Source organism: Microtus oregoni, unplaced genomic scaffold, assembly GCF_018167655.1.
Source record: "Microtus oregoni isolate MIOR12 unplaced genomic scaffold, Mior012 000026F_ref0000081, whole genome shotgun sequence".
Classification (NCBI taxonomy): Eukaryota; Metazoa; Chordata; class Mammalia; order Rodentia; family Cricetidae; genus Microtus; species Microtus oregoni.
Window position 1 is genome coordinate 10,538,922 of NW_024543085.1, and position 19,130 is coordinate 10,558,051.

General features: G+C 39.0%; 1 protein-coding gene across 4 annotated transcripts; it reads right to left on the reverse strand.

The window, feature by feature from the left end:
- Window positions 1–5,820: 5,820 nt before the first annotated feature.
- Gpr85 (G protein-coupled receptor 85) lies at window positions 5,821–11,247 on the reverse strand. Of its 4 annotated transcripts, none has more exons than XM_041675794.1 (3): window positions 11,059–11,232; window positions 10,021–10,634; window positions 5,821–8,579 (listed from the first exon to the last, which is right to left on the reverse strand). In XM_041675794.1, the coding sequence occupies exon 3, from the start codon at window positions 8,407–8,409 to the stop codon at window positions 7,297–7,299; it is 1,113 nt and encodes a 370-aa protein (XP_041531728.1). In that variant the 5' UTR covers window positions 8,410–8,579; window positions 10,021–10,634; window positions 11,059–11,232; the 3' UTR covers window positions 5,821–7,296. The 4 variants fall into 4 exon arrangements, 3 of the variants coding, with proteins under 3 accessions (XP_041531728.1, XP_041531729.1, XP_041531730.1); XM_041675795.1 differs by lacking the exon at window positions 11,059–11,232 and adding an exon at window positions 10,836–10,905; XR_005976445.1 differs by lacking the exon at window positions 5,821–8,579 and adding an exon at window positions 9,492–9,616 and having other exon boundaries at window positions 11,059–11,247.
- Between the last annotated feature and the right edge of the window lie 7,883 nt (window positions 11,248–19,130).

A 19,130-nucleotide genomic window follows, 5' to 3' on the forward strand; every position in this document is an offset into this window, starting at 1 on the left:
TTCTTTCCCAATACACAGGGTGATGAAATAACAGCAACGTGTCCCGAAACCACAGAGGGCAGTGTGTAGAAACAGGGACAAGACAGAAGAAGAAATCTACCCCTTTAGAAGATGGACTCACCTTGACCATGATTACTGAAGACATCAGATGGAAAGAATGAAGCACTGCCGTTATGGAAACGGGAAATCGGCAAATCGACACATTAAAATCAGCAAAGAGTGACTTGTTGTGTAAGCGACTGTCCAAATGTCAGTAGATATAAAAGTGTGGAATTATCTGGTTTCATGAATACCACATAAATAATTCTACAAGGCAATTCTACCCCACTCTCTATGAATTAGCCCCTTACTAAACAGAGGTCTAAACACTGGCATGGAAGCAGTGAAAGATTTGAGGGTAGGGAAATAAACGTCATTAGTTGTCACAGGGACTAGGAATGGTGTTCCTGGGAGGCAGACCTTTAAAAGAGACTGGATAGACTGAATGAAAAGATTTTATGCAGCCCTTTGAGAATGTGACAAAACTCCTATAGTACAGAAAAATAGCCAGATCTAGGTAAAACTGTCCACCTGGTGTGAGTTGTGTAACCCCCTTTTCAAATCTGAGGAGTGTCCTTCTGAAAAGTCATCAAAAAAAAAAAAAGTCCTGATGGATTCTCCTTCCTGCTATAGCAGGATCCTACATGAAAGCAGAGGTGGGCTTTAGTAACCTAGTCCTCTGTTTCTTTCAGAGTCTCTGTGGGAAAGGAACGCAGGCAGGCAAAGTGGAGCTGAATTCCAAAGGCCCGGAGCTCTGTCTCTGCTGTGCTCCTTCTATTCCTGTAGCTTCTGACCTCCAATAAAGATGTTCTAACATCAGCAGCAGCAGCAGCAGTAGAAACAACAATCACAGCCACCATTTGTGAGCATCCAGTGAGGCTGGATATTGCATGAATGAATACTTAGCTGGGCTGAATATTGCATGAATGAGTGTTTAGCTGAGCTGGATATTGCGTGAATGAACGTCTAGCTTGGTTGAATATTGCATGATGCACTTGACATCCACCCTTGTCTTTACTAACTTGTGCAAGTTACTTAATTCTCTGTTTCAGCTTCTAAATTCACAAAGTATAAATATTAATAGCATCTACTTTTGATTGTCAAATGAGTTAATACTAGAAACATGTTTAAAATATTACTGGACATATTGTAATAAATTCTTATTTTTCCATATACTTTTCAAAGCAAAAATTTAAAACTAATAGTTGTATATTTATTCCCAAATTTACAGATAAGCATATTGAGATGCAAAAAATAAAGGCGTTAACGAGCATGCTTAAGACTGTAGAGCTAGTGAGAGACAGAATAAGGGCTTAGACCTTCAATGTTTTGTTTTTTAGCTACTCCATCATGCTGGTCGCCCTCAGCTCCACTCACACCACACACACATCTTTGATTTTGATTAGTTTTCCGTTGGGCACATCAGGGGTTTTTCACATGTCTCCTTCCTTTGCCCATCTTGTTACACCTCTGTCTGAATAGCTTTATTAGCTTTGTCGAGCCAATGAGATTAAAATTACCCTGCAAGGCCTGTTGAGTTGCCACTGTTCTCTCACCTCCCTACTCCCACCTTCACAGAGTTAATTGCTTGCCTGTGTTGTTCTAGCACTGATCTCACCCATCTCCCTTACAACACTTATCACATTGTCTCATCCTGTGGTGATGGCTTCAGTGCGAGATGACGAACTTGCTTGCAGTATAAAGTAAAGTTTATTTAAAATGTGGACTCTCTGCCAGGGTCTCACAGGAATGCCCTCACTGAATCTTCTCAACGGCTCTAGAATTCACACACTATTGTAATTCCAATATTGTTATTTGACAGAGAGTCTATCTAAAATGGGGGCATAATGAATTGCTATCAGATTAATGTTATGTTTCAAGATGCAAATGTTTAGTGTAAAGGATAGTAAAGTCATTTTCATGGGAGGAAAAAAAATCAACGTTAAATTAAACATTTGTTGATAGAAGACAAAGGAACAAATTCTGCGTCATCTATTTAATTGCTTCTTTTTCTTGTCTATAAAAAAGAAGCAACTGATTCGTTGTGGTTAGTTCAAGCCCAATTGTTACTCCATCGTCAACGTGTTTTATAGTATAATCCCCCTTGCCAGTGGTATAGTGGGTACCTTTCTTCCTCATCCGATGATCTTGAGTCCCCACATAACTTAACTACTTCAGTATTTTACTATCCAAAATTTCATAAAACAAGTCCTGAATTGCAATATCAGCTTTAATATTTCTGACAAGAATATAATATTTCCCACAATCAGAGGATGATGTGTCCTTAGGTATCAGAAGGAGCTGGGAGCTGGCTGTGAAGACCAGGTGTGAATGGCTCCATCCTCCCACTGACCTGTGGTTTCCTTGAGGCCTGTTTGTACAGGGCACTTTTAGGGCAAGGCGTTCTCCTTGCTGTCCCCATTTCTGGAGCATTAGAAGATCTACTGCTTGATCAACTTTCTAGCTTGAGGAGAGGAAACTGGCTTTAAAAGCCTTTTAACCCAAAGGGTTTAGACGGCTAATGGACAACATCCTTTGGCAAAATGAGATGGTGAAAAATCTCCTTCCTTGTTTAAAAACAAGGCTTTACTTATGTAACATTTTATAATGTTAAAGGCTTTTGGTTTTACTATTTATTTTTGGAATCTGTCACATTGCATCACAAGGCAAACTATTTGTGAGTCTGGTTCACCCCAAACCTCCCCTATGTTTCTCGTTTTTTTTTTTTTCCTACACTTTTAACTTACTTGCCATCTACAAATGGTATCTTCATTTTATTCTAAGCACTGTGCAGGCTATGGATTCACACCTCTATATTGAGCAATTCTATTATTTTAATGGGATGTAAATAAAGTTTCTGAAGGTCTAGAAAAGTCACAAAATCAATGGCATGTCTATAATTGCAAAGGACAATAAAATTCCACTAATAACAGATAATAGAACTTATAATATCTATTCATAATATTCATAAACTCTATCACCAAACACAAAACTAATATATCTTTTTTTTTATGGAAAAACAAACTCACAAGACTTAGGAACAATAAATAATTCACAGATCACAAACTTAATCTTGATTTTAGCATCACTTGCCACTGTTTGAAACATGTCATTATTTAGGGCCCCCCTTTTTCTGTTTAGTATGGGATTAAAATAAGGTGGAATTTTGTGTATAAACAAGTTACAGTATATGCTACCCATGGGATGAGACGGAATAAAAACTCAAATTTGTCTAATGGTGAATATGGAGAAGTGGGTTCTATTTACAACTTCCCAGTAGCCATCTCTGGTGCAACCCAGTTCAGCAATTAAAGGACATAGAGGAAAGCTTTATATCTGCATAATTATGAGGATGTTCCATTGTACTTTTAATAGTAATAACTGCTGGAAGCCAAACCAATTTTTCAGCTATAAGACACTCAGGAGTTGTATTTTCACCCCAATAAGGAGCAGTAGAAGTCTTAAAGGGGTGGCAGACTTTAATAATAAAATACACCTCATTTCATATATTATTTCCTGGTTGGTACCAGGAAAGACTCCCTGATCACAAAGATGCACGGGGACAAGTCTGTCATTTGATTGTATTTTACCCAGGTATTTTCATGATAAGTTGAGAGAAGTATGACTCTAGCAGAAAAGATTCACCTCCTAGTCTCTTGAAGGAATTGAATTATCTCTTGTGGAAGTAAACAGTTAGGACACAGAGGGGTGAGGAGAGATTTGACATGTAGGTTTGTCTGTGACTTTACACAAACTGTGAGCAACATGGGAGCTATTTCCAAAAACACAGCATGGTGATTCATCTAAGCATGAGTGGCAAGGTCCTGACATTTTCATTAAAAAATATAACAAAAGGTGCCCCCAGAGTTGAGTGAGTACGATATATAAAAGATTCCAAGGCAAACCAGGAGATAAGGCATTATAATGGAAATGGAAACAAACTTAATTTGTGTCATTAATTCCGACCCCGCCCTAGGCATATTTATTTTCTTAGCACCCACAACTCACCATTGCCATTACTCCATAGCTGTTGAGTCTTTCCCACTTGACTAAGCTCAAGGAAAGCTCATTCGGTCCTGTTTTTCACAATCCTCACAGCATGAAGCCAGGGCCTAGGATGAATTTACTGAACAAATGACGAAATGAGCAAACTACTCAGGTAAGCATCCATAGAAATGTAGATGATTGGGAAAGAGGCCATATCCAAGTGTTAACAATGACAAATCATTCAATTCTATAGGGAACAGTGCTGTTGAAATACAATTAGCTAATGTCTGAAGAAGATAGTCTATTTATTTTCCTATTTACAATTAATGTTTTTCAACTGTAATTAATTTTGTCTTTCCCATCAAGCCTATGTAGAAAACCAGGCAAGCTACTCACCTCTGTCTGCCTTAGTTAAAATCTGCATGGGATTCCACAGTCACAAACATACAAATCCACTGTGTATAAAAGGAACCAGATGATCGAGTACAGGCATATCCACTGAAAAACATTGCCACTATGATGGAAAACAATGTGAAGACTGTTCAACTCTGTAGTGTAAAGAGTCCAAGGGTAACCCATTATTTATTGATGATGAGACTTTCTCAGTGGGGAGTTGGACTCCCCAGTAAGGATATATTTTTATGGATTGAAGATTAGTAAAAATTTCAAGTAAATTATCAACTGTTTTTTTTTTAATTGACTATTGAAATGGTTGCCATAATAGATAATATGTTTTGGTCATAAAGACACAGACTTATTTTTATGATTACTATTACTATGTGTTGATTTACAAACTTGATTGTTAACTGGAGTTGTTTCTGGTCCGCTGCTTCAGTCTTTACCTATAAATGCCAAGGTGACCAAGAGTGACAGTCACTAACTCCCTGGATTAGTCACTTATACCAATTGACTTGTTAGTCCAAGGAACTAGGTAGAGTCAGGCAAACTCATCTGCTTTTCTCTTCCTTCCTAATGCCCCCCCCCACTCTTAACACACATCTATTTACTTTTAAATAATAGAAGTATGGATTAGTGAAACCTATGTTCATCGGCCTTAAGACCATTACTGAAATTTCTGATTGATATTTGAAACTTTATGCAAAGTTTTTCATGAAAAGAATCGATATCATGTCTTTCCTATAAATGTTGAGATGGAAACATGTTAGGAGACCGTGTTTGGGCAACATGGTCTTTATTGTGTTTTCGTAATAGTTTTATTATGAACAAGGAGCTTTTATTGCTATATCTACCCCACTGCTGTTCACTGAACTTTGTCTCGGTTCAAATAAGCTTTGGTGTAGAAATGAGGTTAGAATACTCACTAATCATGGCTTCAGCGAAACTGAGTCATTGCATAGACCATCGAAAAAATTCAATTTTTTGTTTTTTCTATTTATATTAAAAATTCTGTTTATAGAAGTATTATATCAATAAGAAATTCTGTTTCATGAGGTTCTTAAGCTTATTTTCCAAATACAAGTACAAAACAAAACAAACAAACAAAAATCCCTCCAGAAACAAACAAAACAATGGAAAGCCAATAGAACTAATAACAGTTTTCTCTGGCTTTGTCATATGTTTCTGCAAACCATCTAACAAGTTATAGATTTGGAACTCAAATTCAACTGTACACTAAAGTGTAATCATTATATTAAAATTCCAAACCAAACAATTAGGCATGTATTTGTCTATAAATACTACTGCCACATAAGAATAAATAAAACGATGGATTGAAAAGTTACCCAAAAATGCTTTAGAAAGATTAAGTCAGCTTTCTGCTGTCAGTCATATATTTCCGGTTGCAGAATATGGTAACTACAAAAAATAAAAAAAAAATCATAATAAAGCTATTTTTTTCTAAATTGTGCTTGCTTGCTAGATTAAAGAAACTTATATGCCAAAAATGTAAAATTTATTCCACGAAAATTAACAGGCTACACAGATAAATTTTGGCAAATGCAACTTTATATTGAAGTTCACACATCTGTATCTTAAAGAATGAGACTCACAGAATCTAATGTATTTCTAAAATACCAGAAATCATATTATAAGCTTTCACAAGTTAAAACTGAAATAATTTAAGCGACCAGTACACCGAATGTGCAGAAAGTATAAACAAGACTGTGCCTTCCATAGAATAAATGCTCCACAACTTGTGCCAAGTGTCATCTAAGGCTGTAGGCTCCCCTTGACTGGTGACTTCTAATATAAACAAATATCAACTGTCCGCTTCTCAGAGCACACTAGGATGGGTAGCACATCCCAGAAGGAAATTTCATTATCCCAGTGATGTGCATTTTCATTTTCAAACCATGTGAGGAAAAATGGAAAAGTATTCAATGCTCTCCCATGCACTTCCTGATAAACAGCCAGGGCCAGTCACTGATTCAATGCCTCTTGACTATTTGCTCCGCTGCTAAAGAATATGAAGGATACTAGATAACCCTTTAAGGCAACACGTGTTTATTCTGTATCATTAGAACTGCGCATCTGTGGCCAGTTGATACCATTCATGTTGCCTCCCAGACAGATATCTAGCATTTGTAAAATAGAAACAAACTGGAAACTCTTTTACTGAATGAACAGAAAACACATAATACAGTTCAATGCTAGCAATTTCACTGGTAGGGAAGGAAAGTGGCATTTAGAAATAGCAATATATTAATACAAAAAAGGTAAACTCTAATTGGAACCAATATACTGCTTTGGAATGCTCCCCCAAACTTACAAGGCATGTTTAAAGTGTTGTACCCCAATAATTCATGGCACATCTTTAGAGGATTACAGTACTGTTAGTTCCCCCAGTAGTGAAGTCTTTGCAAAACAAAAATAGTATGAAATGTTTTAAAGTCTTCAAACTTCTAAAATTAGCTTTTATCAACACATTTACCTCATGTCAACTTAATTTATTAAAAGGTCCAATGCTAATTGTTTTTAAGTTTTTTTTTCATATGTAATGATATACACAGCATTTAGCACTGATACTTAGCACCTGCTACGTTCATTATCTAGTGTTCAACCACAGAAAGAAACTTAGGGCAGTGGTTCTGTCCTTTCTTAATTACAAACCTTCAGCGGCAGTCAGCAGGATCACTCTGAGATTTAAAATAGGATTATAGGTGAACTATTGCAAAGACTGCAGAAGGTTGCCCAAATCCTTCTAACTGCTGATCCCATCCTTGGTTTTCTTCTCAAGACATGGCTACAGGCCACAATTGCTTAGCAGAGAGGGTTAGTGTTTCACAAGGCTAAAGATTTACAGATGCTCCCTCATATAACACAGTAAGGTTCCCTTGGTAACCTTGATTTTCTGCAGTAAAGAAGGGTTGTACTGAAACAGCGCCTCAGCTCCCTGTTGGAGAAAATGCAGACAAAGGGATTGATTCCTGCTTGGGCAAAACTCATCCAGACAGCAGCTGTTAGAAATCCCCCTGGTACTACAGGGCCTCTTGCAAAAACTCTCCAATAGCAGGCCACCAGGTAGGGGCCCCACAAGGTTAGGAAGAGAAAAGTCATTATATAGAACATTCTGCTGATTCGTTTCTCCATTTTGAACTCATCTAAAACCAGCAGCCGTCTTCTGCCTGTGGTGTTTGCATTTTGCCTGATGCCCAGCAAGGTGGGTGGTGTGGGACCCCTTCCAAATCCTGCTAGCCAGTTGGCAGCTGCCTGGCCACTGGCTCCAGGGCCATGAAAGGTCCAGTTCTGGCTGACGGCTGCTACAAACTGGACTGGCTTCATTTTCCTTCGATCGTGGACAAAAAATATCAGCTTGAGGTAGACAAGCTGTGTGGCTAGGAGGATGAGAGCGAGGAGCAGCATAAATCCTAGGGAATCGTTAGCCCTGAAGGAGCGGTGTTGGAAGGTGCACTGATCCTCCTCCCTAATGAACGAGTACGTGCCCACGTCTAAAACCGGGGGGAATGCCATGGCCACAGACAGAGTCCACACCATGCAGATCACAGCCAAACACGTCCAAAAGGTCAGCCTCTTTGTATAGAAGCGGTGATGGGCGATAGCTAGGTATCTGGTAACGCTGATGCAGAAGAGCATGAAAGCGGTGTGGAAACAGGACAACACCCCCAGAAAGGCAATCACTTTGCAAGTCAGAGTCCCATAAGTCCAGGAAGAGCCATTTTTGACAGAGTTGAATACAAATGGAAAACAAATTGCAGATCTGAGGATGTCTGAACAGCACAGATCCAGCAGGAAGTAGTAAGGAGCTCTGTGCAAGGTTTTATCTTTCACTAGCAAAATGGAGATCAGAAGGTTGCCCACCACGCTGACTCCTATTATGAAACCCAAGGAAGTCAGTTTCAGAAAGGCTGTTAGAGGTGAGAGATTTTGCAAAATGTTGTCAGCTGCATGGCTATAGTTCGCCATAGATGGATGGAGGATAAGGAAACAGCCTCAGTCAAGTCTCATGATCTAGATATAAGAACAAGGAAAAGCTAGATCCATACATTTTACTAACAATGTAATCCACAAAGAGATCTGATCCAATCTGTGGTCATGCTTCCTCTTTTCTTCCGTTTGATTTGCCATCAGAATATCTGAGGAAGAAGAAAAGAGAACTATCAGTTCTTAAGTTAATAAGCCATGCTGATGGGGCTAGCATGAAGCTAGCCCTTAACGAGGAAGCACATGAAGTTTTCAATTTCAGCAGTTGTTTATTTGGGATGTCAGGGCACTGGCTGCATTAGTGTCTGAAGCTAGTTGAACATGCCAATGTCCTTATTCTAGACACTGTAGAGTTAGATTTGGGCACCTTCAAGAGGGAAAGGAATAAATGGTCTCACAGTAGTAAAATATGCCAGCCCCAAAAATAATCACTAGCCTTGCAGTGGAATCTGCAAGATTATTGATAGGAGACAGAGAGGAGGCTGCCCACAATTATTTGGGCTCTTCTGGTACCACCAGTATTTTAAAGGAAGCGTCTCTGTTCGTATGTATCCAGAGAACCTCTGCAAAATATACCTTTTAAGTCAAGTGGCACCGTTCATGCTGCATAAGAGTATTTGTTGATTCATCTTGAGGCATGACTTCAACACCAGACTTCAAAATGAATAAAAACCTGTCCCAAGATTTTGATATAATACAATCTTTTGTCTTTCTCGCCCTACCTCACCCCACCCCCCTTTTGTCAAATCTTGTCTCTTTTAAGCCTACATGATTATTAAAAATGGTTAATGTAAATATTGGCCAGGGAAACACACCCAGAGGAATAATGCACTTCCATTTGCAAACCTTGGCTGCATGAATTCAAATGAATATAACATGAACCGGTATTTCTTAGGCAATTAAGCCGTTCTCATTTACACTGATAATCTTTGCTGCTAATCACAAGTGGCTTTATTTTCAAACAAAATGCACATTGTCTCCTAGGTGCCCGGGAGCCACACCAGGGAAATCAGCTTCCTCTGTTATTCCCACGAAGCGAATATCCTTTGCCACTTCTCACTTGCCTGGAATATGCTGATGGAAGCCCAAGCAGAAACTGCAGCCGATGATGTTAATTTTCCAACCGGTGCATCCCCGGGTAAATACCGATCACATCATGCAACATTACGAAACCTGAAATTCACCACCCCTGGGTTTATAACGGGGGGATGGGGGAGGGGGAGGAGAGAGAGAGAGAAGGAGAGAGAGAGAGAAGGAGAGAGAGAGAGAGAGAGAGAGAGAGAGAGAGAGAGAGAGAGATGCATTACATACTTGAAGATGGGGAGAGATTGCTTCTGTGCTGCAAGGGAAGGGTTCCCGTTGATTCGCAGTCTGTTATTCCTCAGTTTTGCAAAGCTTTCCAGAAACCGAACTCCCAATAAGCCTTACAGAAGATGCATTGTCTGAATGTACTTCCATTATGCAGTTTATTGTCATAAAAAATATATAAAAAAAAAAAACCCTCCGGAAGGGCTGTATCCTGGTGAACCTGCAGTTTCATCCACACGGTGCAACCCCCCTCCCCCAAACTTAAACGAGAGTATATCCTCCTACCTGTTGGTGTTGGATATCCCGACAGACTATAGCTTCTTCTTTCTATAAATTGCTGATTTTTTTTTTTTCCTGAGTGCCTTGACTGAGCATCCAGGCAGGGCTCGGCGGCGCCTGCGCGTTGGAGCCTCCTTCAGCTCCAGCCGCGTCCTCCCCTGTCGCAGCGGCACCGTCTCCCCCAGTAACGCAGGGGCCGCGGCGGCGGCGCGGTGGCGAGGGCGGCGGCGGCGAGGGTAGCTCCGGCCTCCGCGAGCCAGCGGGAGCCCCTGCCTGTCCCCGGAGCAGGCTGGCTTGCTTCAAGGTCCTGTCCAGTTCAGCCGGTCCCGAATCAGGCTTTTGTTCCCTCGAGGCTGCTTCGCAACTTTTCCCTCCCCGCACTGGAAGTGGGGGGCTCCGGAAGGCTCTTCCCGGACCTCAGGCCCATCCTCTTCCCCTAGGGCAGCGCACGAAGCCTCCGTGCCGGGGACGGCCGCCTCCGCCCCAGCTGCCCCGAACCCTCGCCTTCCCGAAACATCGTCTTCCTTTCTCTGTCACGGTGGTCCTGCTAAGCATTGGATGCGCCTTGGAGAATTCTTCTCAAATGATTTTCACTGCTGCTCTTTGATTTGGCACGTTAGCTGGGGAAAGAAAAAGAAAGAATGAAAAAAGAAAGGAAAAATAAAGATTAAGCACAGTCAAAAATCTTCTCAATGGGGGAAGAAGGGAAGCGGGTTAGGGCAGCCCTATCATCTGTTCACGAAGGCACGCAGATCAATCAGCGTTTAAGGAAGGAGAAGCTAAGTTCAGACAAGTGCAAAAACCATCTACACTCATTCTACCTTCTCGAATGTGACTAACGGATCAGGAGTACAGAGATTTTACATGGCTGTTCTTCACATCCCACCCCACCAAGCTACAAGCCTCTCCTTTCTCCTCTTAGCTGGGCTGACCAATAGGTTGCTGATGTGAATGCTGGGGAGCGTATGAGTTTTTCCCCATCCCTCTCCTTTGTTATTAGTCACTTAAAAAATATCAGGAATATGATGAAGACCGAAAACTTACACCACAAACACCACATAGTCTGACACCTGGTGATTAGGCACGCCTCTAGAATCATCCACGTCCCGATTCTCCCATTTCCAAAGAGTTTTTCCGAGGGTGGGGTAAGATTTTAATCAACTACCGACTCTCCACCCCTTAAAAGGTAGCAGGCATGCTTTTGTTAATTCCCAAGGTAAAACGTCTGCTTGTCTTACTGCAGGCTTATTGCTTTATAATAATCTGTTAATGAAACAGAAACAAACTCTCTCTACAGTAATAATTTGATCTTCAGACAGCAGTAAAATACCTCATCGCTGGGTGGTGAGATTGTGACATTCAGGGGAAGTCAAGCCAATCAGCATACAGATAATATAGGTTAATTTACATATTGTACTTCTATTGGACACATAGAGGTAAAATGTTTAAGGCTTAAAAATGAATACTTCACTGTCATGATGTCACAGTCGTTACACAAAGACCAACGTTAGGAACGCTGAAATGATGTTAAATTGCCCTGGTTTGACTGGAGATTTTTCTTAGACAATTAAAAAAATAATGATTAGGTGTGTGTGTGTGTGTGTGTGTGTGTGTGTGTGTGTGTTCTTTTGGATATCCATAAGGCACTTGCTTTTGTCATTTCCTTTACTTTTGAGAGTCGTCCCTGCAACAATACTGCAAGTAACTTGAAGGTATTCTGCCCCATTATGACATCACAGTTTTAGGGGAACACGATTCTGAAAAACTTGAAACTATATGATTGGCAAAAAATTTTTTAAATGCGATCTCAAACTGTTTTTTAATGAAACTACAGATTAATTTCCTACTTCTTAAATTATATCTCCCTGCATTTTGCAAAGAATGGTGATCTATTGGACCTTTAAGATAAAAAAAAATGCTTCATAGAATAAATGGTTCTAGTAAGTTTGCTGAACACTCACCATTGACCAGATGTTAGATTGCCCAGATTAAAAAGTTTAAAAGTAAACGAAAGGGGGAAAGTACAGGGCCAGCACACAAAGCAATAATCCACTCTGGCAAAAATTACAGGGCTGTGATACAAGGACTGAGCTGGATAATAGAAAAGGATATGTATATAAAATAAACTTTTCCTATCAACTTCCAGCTATATTAGAACTATTTTTCCTTTGTAGTGGAGTGCAGTGGCACCCACTTCATTGTTTTCTCTAGCTGCTAGATGAGAATGCCATTTTCTTGCCTTGCAAGGGGGCTCAAAACTAATGAGATAATGTTCAATTTAGCTCATTAACGCTACAGGAGAAAACACTGGATTTTGCGTCTTTCAACAAGAGGGATTTTAAAGATATGTTCAATAGCTGTACAAAGTTTCATATTGTCGACACGTCCTCAGACACATAGCTGTTACTGCAGGTTTCTGTTCGCATTGCACGGTGACTTGATCTCCTCTAATTTCTTCTTTTGATTCCTTCTACCACCAAACCTAGAAAAATTGATTTTCAGGTTAAGAATAGAGGAACAAAGCAAATGCAGCACAGTGCTTTCTACCCTAATCCTTGGGTTTGAAGGATTTCAAAGGTTTCCAGTATTTGACATATTACATTTAGTTATTGATTTGCGTTGAAGACTGAGACAATTTGCTCAATTTGGTCTTTATCCTCAATATAGACCATTTTATTTTAAAAAGAAACTACCTTCTTTTTGGAGTTAATCTGTTTTAGATTTTTGTCCTGTGATACTCAGCTTCGTTATGGGCTCAGTGCTTGTATTCTACGCATTGCTTGTAGGCAAATCCATCAGGATTTGAATTCATAAAACAATAAGCTTCAATAAAAATAGTCTAAAAATAATATCTAGTTGTCCATTTCAAATGTCACTTGTTCTGCTTATAGCTTGTTACTGAAATTTTAGAAAATATGTAAATTTAGAGTTCTGAACTTGAGATTTCTGATAGCTTTATTGATAAGAAAGACTCCCTCTGAGCCCTTTTGGGCAGATATATTTCTTGACAGATTATTGAGAAATAAGAGCTAATGCAGCATAAGTAATTAATAGCTAAATTATACATTTATATTTTTTTTGTTTTGTTTTTTTTTGGATTTTTCAAGACAGGGTTTCTCCGTAGCTTTTGGTTCCTGTCCTGGAACTAGCTCTGTAGACCAGGCTGGCCTTGAACTCACAGAGATCCACCTGCCTCTGCCTCCCGAGTGCTGGTATACATTTATATTTTAAAAACATTTTTCAAAGAAGCTAACTTTTTCACAGTGATATAAGTAGTTAAAAGGTTTTTTTTGTAGTTAAAAGTTTTTAGGGCATTGTACTTATATACTTGAAAGATACAATTGTGGACTCTAGCCCTAAAAAATGACCATCAAATTTTAAAATTGTGCGTCAGGAGTTTGGAATAAGCGAAATTGTGAACATTTCAAAATAAGGTATGTGATTTCTTCAGAATTTTAATAGGTTTTAAAAAGATTAAGAATCGGGTATATTTCTTTCCACATCGCTAAGAGGTTCATTTGTTAGCTTTTTCTTCCTGGTCTGCCGCAAAACAGAGTCTAAAGTGCTACTATAATTCATTTTTTTTGATCACATAGTGATGTTTATTAGCACTGTATGTTTTTGTTTTTTTTTAAATTTATTTATTTATTAAGGATTTCTGCCTCCTCCCCGCCACCGCCTCCCATTTCCCTCCCCCTCCCCCGCTCAAGTCCCCCTCCCTTATCTGCTCGAAGAATAATCAGGGTTCCCTGACCTGTGGGAAGCCCAAGGATCACCCACCTCTATCCAGGTCTAGTAAGGTGAGCATCCAAACTGCCTAGGCTCCCCCAAAGCCAATACGTGCAGTATAATTCATTTTTAATTGTAGAACTAGCATGTTCTTTCTCAGTTTAAGACACAGACTTTTGGAAACTCAGCACTTTACTTTCTGCGATCTTTGTCTAGAAAATTTCCTTCTCTGCAAACGTTAAGATTTGTCCCCTTAGGCCGGGCGGTGGTGGCGCACGCCTTTAATCCCAGCACTCGGGAGGCAGAGGCAGGCGGATCTCTGTGAGTTCGAGACCAGCCTGGTCTACAAGAGCTAGTTCCAGGACAGGCTCCAAAACCACAGAGAAACCCTGTCTCGAAAAACCAAAAAAAAAAAAAAAAGATTTGTCCCCTTATTTAACTCATCTCCTAACCCTTTTGTCAGATGATTCTCTATGAGGCACAGGGTGGATCTTGAAAAGCCAGGTGGCGGGACTAGGTCAGGGGAAGCCACATCATTCTGAAGAAAATCAGAAGTGGTAGAGTAGTAGATGCAAAAGGGTGCGTGGCCTTGATCTGAGGAAGCACAGTGCTTGCCAAGTGGAGCGAAGCAAAAGGAATTGGAAAATAAGAGTTAACTCTCATACTGAATAACGGAGACAAAAGAACTAGTAACCAAGGGAGGCAAAAATAAAACTGGAAAGGGGTTCATCTGACAATGAAAATAATGAGTTCTTTAAGACATACGGGATGCTAAATGTTGATGAGTGCTCCAAATGCTGATGTCTTTTATGCAGCCAAAAGGGAAAACCTAGTTCAGCAAGTACCAAGGTGTGATGGTAGAGTAACATAAACTGATGTACGGCATTACCAGTTAGGAACTGTCAGGAGAATTTCTTATTCCCATTCCACTTAGTACAAAAATGGGGAGGGGTATGACTGTGCTGGAGAAATAGAAAAACAAGAGCAACGTTAATGTCAGGGGTACCTTGGGTTACAGACTTAGTGAGGAGGGGTCATCCATGCAAATTGTGACTCAGAACTTTAGACAAATAGGGAATGAGAAGATACCCTTGGGTCTGGCAGTAAGGTAAGCAACTTATGAGAGATAAGTCTCTATGATTAACAAGTAGGGACACAGTCTTAAAGATTTGTAACATTAGATTAAGAAACTATTGTACTGTTAACTGTAGCACTGTCTCTATGACATCAGGATTTAATAAAGTCTGTTGATACTTTATGAGCAAAGTGGCAGTTATTTAAATGAATATAGCATGTCTCTTCTTCAAGAAGGAGTAGTGAGTGAAGCTCAAAGGAGGCTCCACATTTTTCTTAATTGAATGAAACTTGATACTTATTTGTGTTTTGGATAGAGGGTTGTCTTGGCCAAGGATTCACTCTGGATTTGGAGTTCAGTTTGCTTTTTAACATTATTACATAAGCATCTGCATGATTTCTTATTTGCATTAGAACTCAGTATTTCATACCATTTTCTAATGTCTCATGTAGATTATAAAACAAGAACAAATACTTTGTTCCTTAATCATTAAACTGGTGATCAAATATAGAAATAAATACATATAGTCTTATAAATATACATGAATTAATATATAATAAACATATGTAGTCTTTATAAATATATACCTATAGAGTCTCACTATGCCTTTATATATATACACTTTATATATATGTATATATACACACTAAAAGATTAATGATCATATATACACTTATAAATATATATATATATATAATCATTAATCTTCTAATGACAATGAATCAAAAAAAAAAGAAACAAGCAAACAAGACACATTTAAAGAATCCAATCTGATTTAAATCAGCTCAGACGTGAAATGCACAATAACATAAACCATTTAAATGATCTTCACTGTTTCACTAAATGTGACCTAATGCTATCTCTGTATTGCAGTGAATAACAGTCTACCTTAATATATAAACAAACCTAAGCCTATATTGTTATAACAAGATGCCAAAGTCAGAAGCTGAGCTTCAGTCAGTCACAGGCTGCCAACTGCTCAGCCACACTCAGACAGGCAGATGCCTCACCACATCATGCGAATGACTGATCCACGGTGTTTGCTCACCACACTTTTGTTTTCTACTTGTAAATAAATGCAGCGTGCCTAGTGTAGATTTCACTGAAACTCTTCTGGTTCTACTGTATATGATTTGCTTTTTTTTCTGTGTAAACAAACTTTGCTAACTTAACTTTGTAATGGCTTCCTTTTAATAATAACGTCTTTTCTGATTTTGTTTGTGAATTTCTCATAATTATCCACAGGAGAAGAAGGAAAAGCGGTTAAAACAAAAAGTGCTTATTTACTTACTTGGATAAAGACTTCATAAAATGATATGACTCTTAGGTCAATGACAGGAAAGGTTTTTCTCGTGTTTTGTTTTCCTTTTGGAAAGTATTTTCCTTTCTTCACAGTCATAGATTAGATCCAAACATAAAGCTCTTATATAAAATAGTGCTGTTTCAATTTATTAATTAAATACGGTATTTAAAAAGCCACCAGCCAAATCACCCCTTAAGTCATCTCAGTTTGAACAAAGGCCAGAGCTGATGATAGTTTATAATCTTTTCAACAAGGGCGTGCAGAGCAGTGTTCCCAACTGAAAACAAAGCCGCAGGTCACTTTGCAAAGGCCCCAATGACCAAAAGTGTGGTGCATGATTTGCATTGTGCAGTATCGTTTGGGTTTCTCTTTTTTCCTTTATCTGATCTAGTATCAAAAACTCACGTATTGGCAGCTGGTACGTAATTTACAACAGCTGTTTCCTGGCACAGCTAGAGCTAAAGGGTTGTTAATCATTCCCGTGGGATTTAAGGAATCTAGTTACATGCATGGAAATTATGAAAAAATTTGCCTTGTGTGTAGAGATTTGAAATGCAAAATGTGTTATGTTCATGAACTACAGAATCTGCACTTCTATAGGTTAGTCATTGTCTCTTTGTTGTCTGTGCTGTAGAGGGGTTGGTCTGTGCTGTAGATGTGTTGTTCTGTGCTGTAGAGGGGTGGGGTCACTGAACCAGGCTTAGAAGAGGGAAGTGGGCAGGGCATCTACATGTATTTTATTCCTTTCATTTTAGTATTTAATATGAGAATCTCAAGTATGTGGATAAGTGTGTCTCTCATTCTAGTGCCTTCTCTTGGGCTCTTTTACTTCTGTTGGTTTGCCTTATCCAACTTCAGTGGGATGGTTTTTGTTTTACCTTATTTGGTTGTTGTCTCCTAGAAACATGTTGTTTTCTAATAAGAGACAGAAAGGGAGTGGATCCATTGGAAGGGGAGGTGGGGAAGGACTGGGAGATAGAGGAGGGAAAACTGTAATCAGGACATATTATGTGATAAAAGAATCTATTTTCAATAAAAGGTAGAAAATAAAAGAAATTGGAGGTGGGAATGGTCCTATACAAAGAGTTCCAATATTTTTGACTATGAATTTCATATACTTCAGTGTCAATTAAAACAGCAGAACAGAGTTCTGCTTGTCTCAATTTTAGAGCTAGTTTGAATTTGGATGTCTGAACAGTTATCTAGGACAGTCAGAAATCTAGATCAATGTAAGGCATCCAGGTAAACAGTTTGTACTCTTGTGAGAATTCTGAATGTGAACATTCTGCCTGTTCTAGTTCCTGTGTGGTATTTTTCTCCAGTAACTATGGAATTGTGTAGTGTAGTAGATCCAGGACGGCTGTCATTTTGTTCCACTGGTATACAGATATAGGTTTTTCCATTTTGCTCCAATAAGCTTATTACTTTTGAGGGAACATTGGGCTCTTGCATTTTATTTATAGTAGGTAATAGATCACTGAACTAAAAACAACCTCAGCATATAAAATTCCCTCTCAACTAGGCATTCACTAATCCAAGTATACACTGCATCAGATGTGGGTGTATGCATTGCTTAGCATTACAGAAAACCCCTTTTCACACATTGACTTCTTTTGCACCCAAAACACTGGCTAGTGCTTGGTTTGAGGACTTAGCTTGTTCACATATTGACTTAAACCAGTAAGCATTTGTCTGTTAAATTTTGACAATGCTTAGCTGCTCTTAAACCAAGTTATCACATTGCCTAATGTGCTCCATGATTGCAATGAAAACAATTCTAAAATTTTATTTTATAGTACTCATTAAAAAATATCCGTAAAATTCACACAAAAGTCTTGGAGCACAAGGCTTTACTTCCCAGGTAAGGATGTGTTTGTGCCCATTCACGCACTGCTAATACCTGCAAATTCTAATGGAAATTAAGAACATAAATCCTTGGCACTTGGTTGAGAGACCAGGAATCCTGCAGAGACAGCACTTTTGTATGTAGACTGCTTATAACCCACTCTATAAATGGTTTGGTTTTCATGCCATCTGGCACCACGTAGGTGAGAGGTGCTTGCTGGGGTTTCATGATGAGTCTTATTATTGTACTGCAGGAGAACATGCATAAATTGGCATTTGATGGGTAGATAGACTGAGTGTTATATCACAAAGATATACTCAAAATGATGTTTTATAAGATATCAACCATTAATGATGCATTCTGAGATCACCTGAAATGTTTGTATGTATACAGATGCTGGGTGTTAAATTGCTTTTTGAAAAATTTTAATGCAATGTAGCTCCCAAAAGTAAGATCTCTGCGTTGATTGATTGCCTTTATTTCCTTGGTGCCTAGAATAGTGCCTGCCATATGGTAGGTAGGCACTAAGAAGTGATTAGTGCCATAAATGAACCAATGTTTCCATTTTTTAAATTCATCAAAATTAAGAATAAAATTACTAAGTTGGAGTCATCTTTGTAGATTGTTCAGAGTTTCCCTGGTACCAGGTTTCTCCCAAGCCTTCAAATGCACCCCCTCATCAGACATCTCTTTCATTAAACTCTCCCTCCATCCTGCTCCCAAACTGCTCCCAAAGCCGCACAGCCTAATCCCAGTGTTCCCATGCAACCTCCTCTCCCCAGCCCCCTTTACCTAGGATATCTCTTCTATTTCTTCCCAGGGAAATTCATGTGTTCCTCTTTGTGCCTTCTTTGTCACCTAGCCTCTCTGGGGCTGTGGATTGTAGCCTGGTTATCCTTTACATTTAATATCCTCTTATGAATGAGTACACACCATCTTTGTCTTTCTGGGTCTGGGTTACCTCAGGATGATTCTTTTTCTAGTTTCATCTATTTTCCTGCAAATTTCATGATGTCGTTGTTTTTTTTTTAAACAGTTGAGTAATATTTGTTGTGTATATGTACCACCTTTTCTTTAGTCATTCTTTGGTTGGAGGCATCTTGATTGTTTCTAGATTCTGTCTATAAGCTACTGTGAACATAACTGAGCAAGTGTCCCTGTAT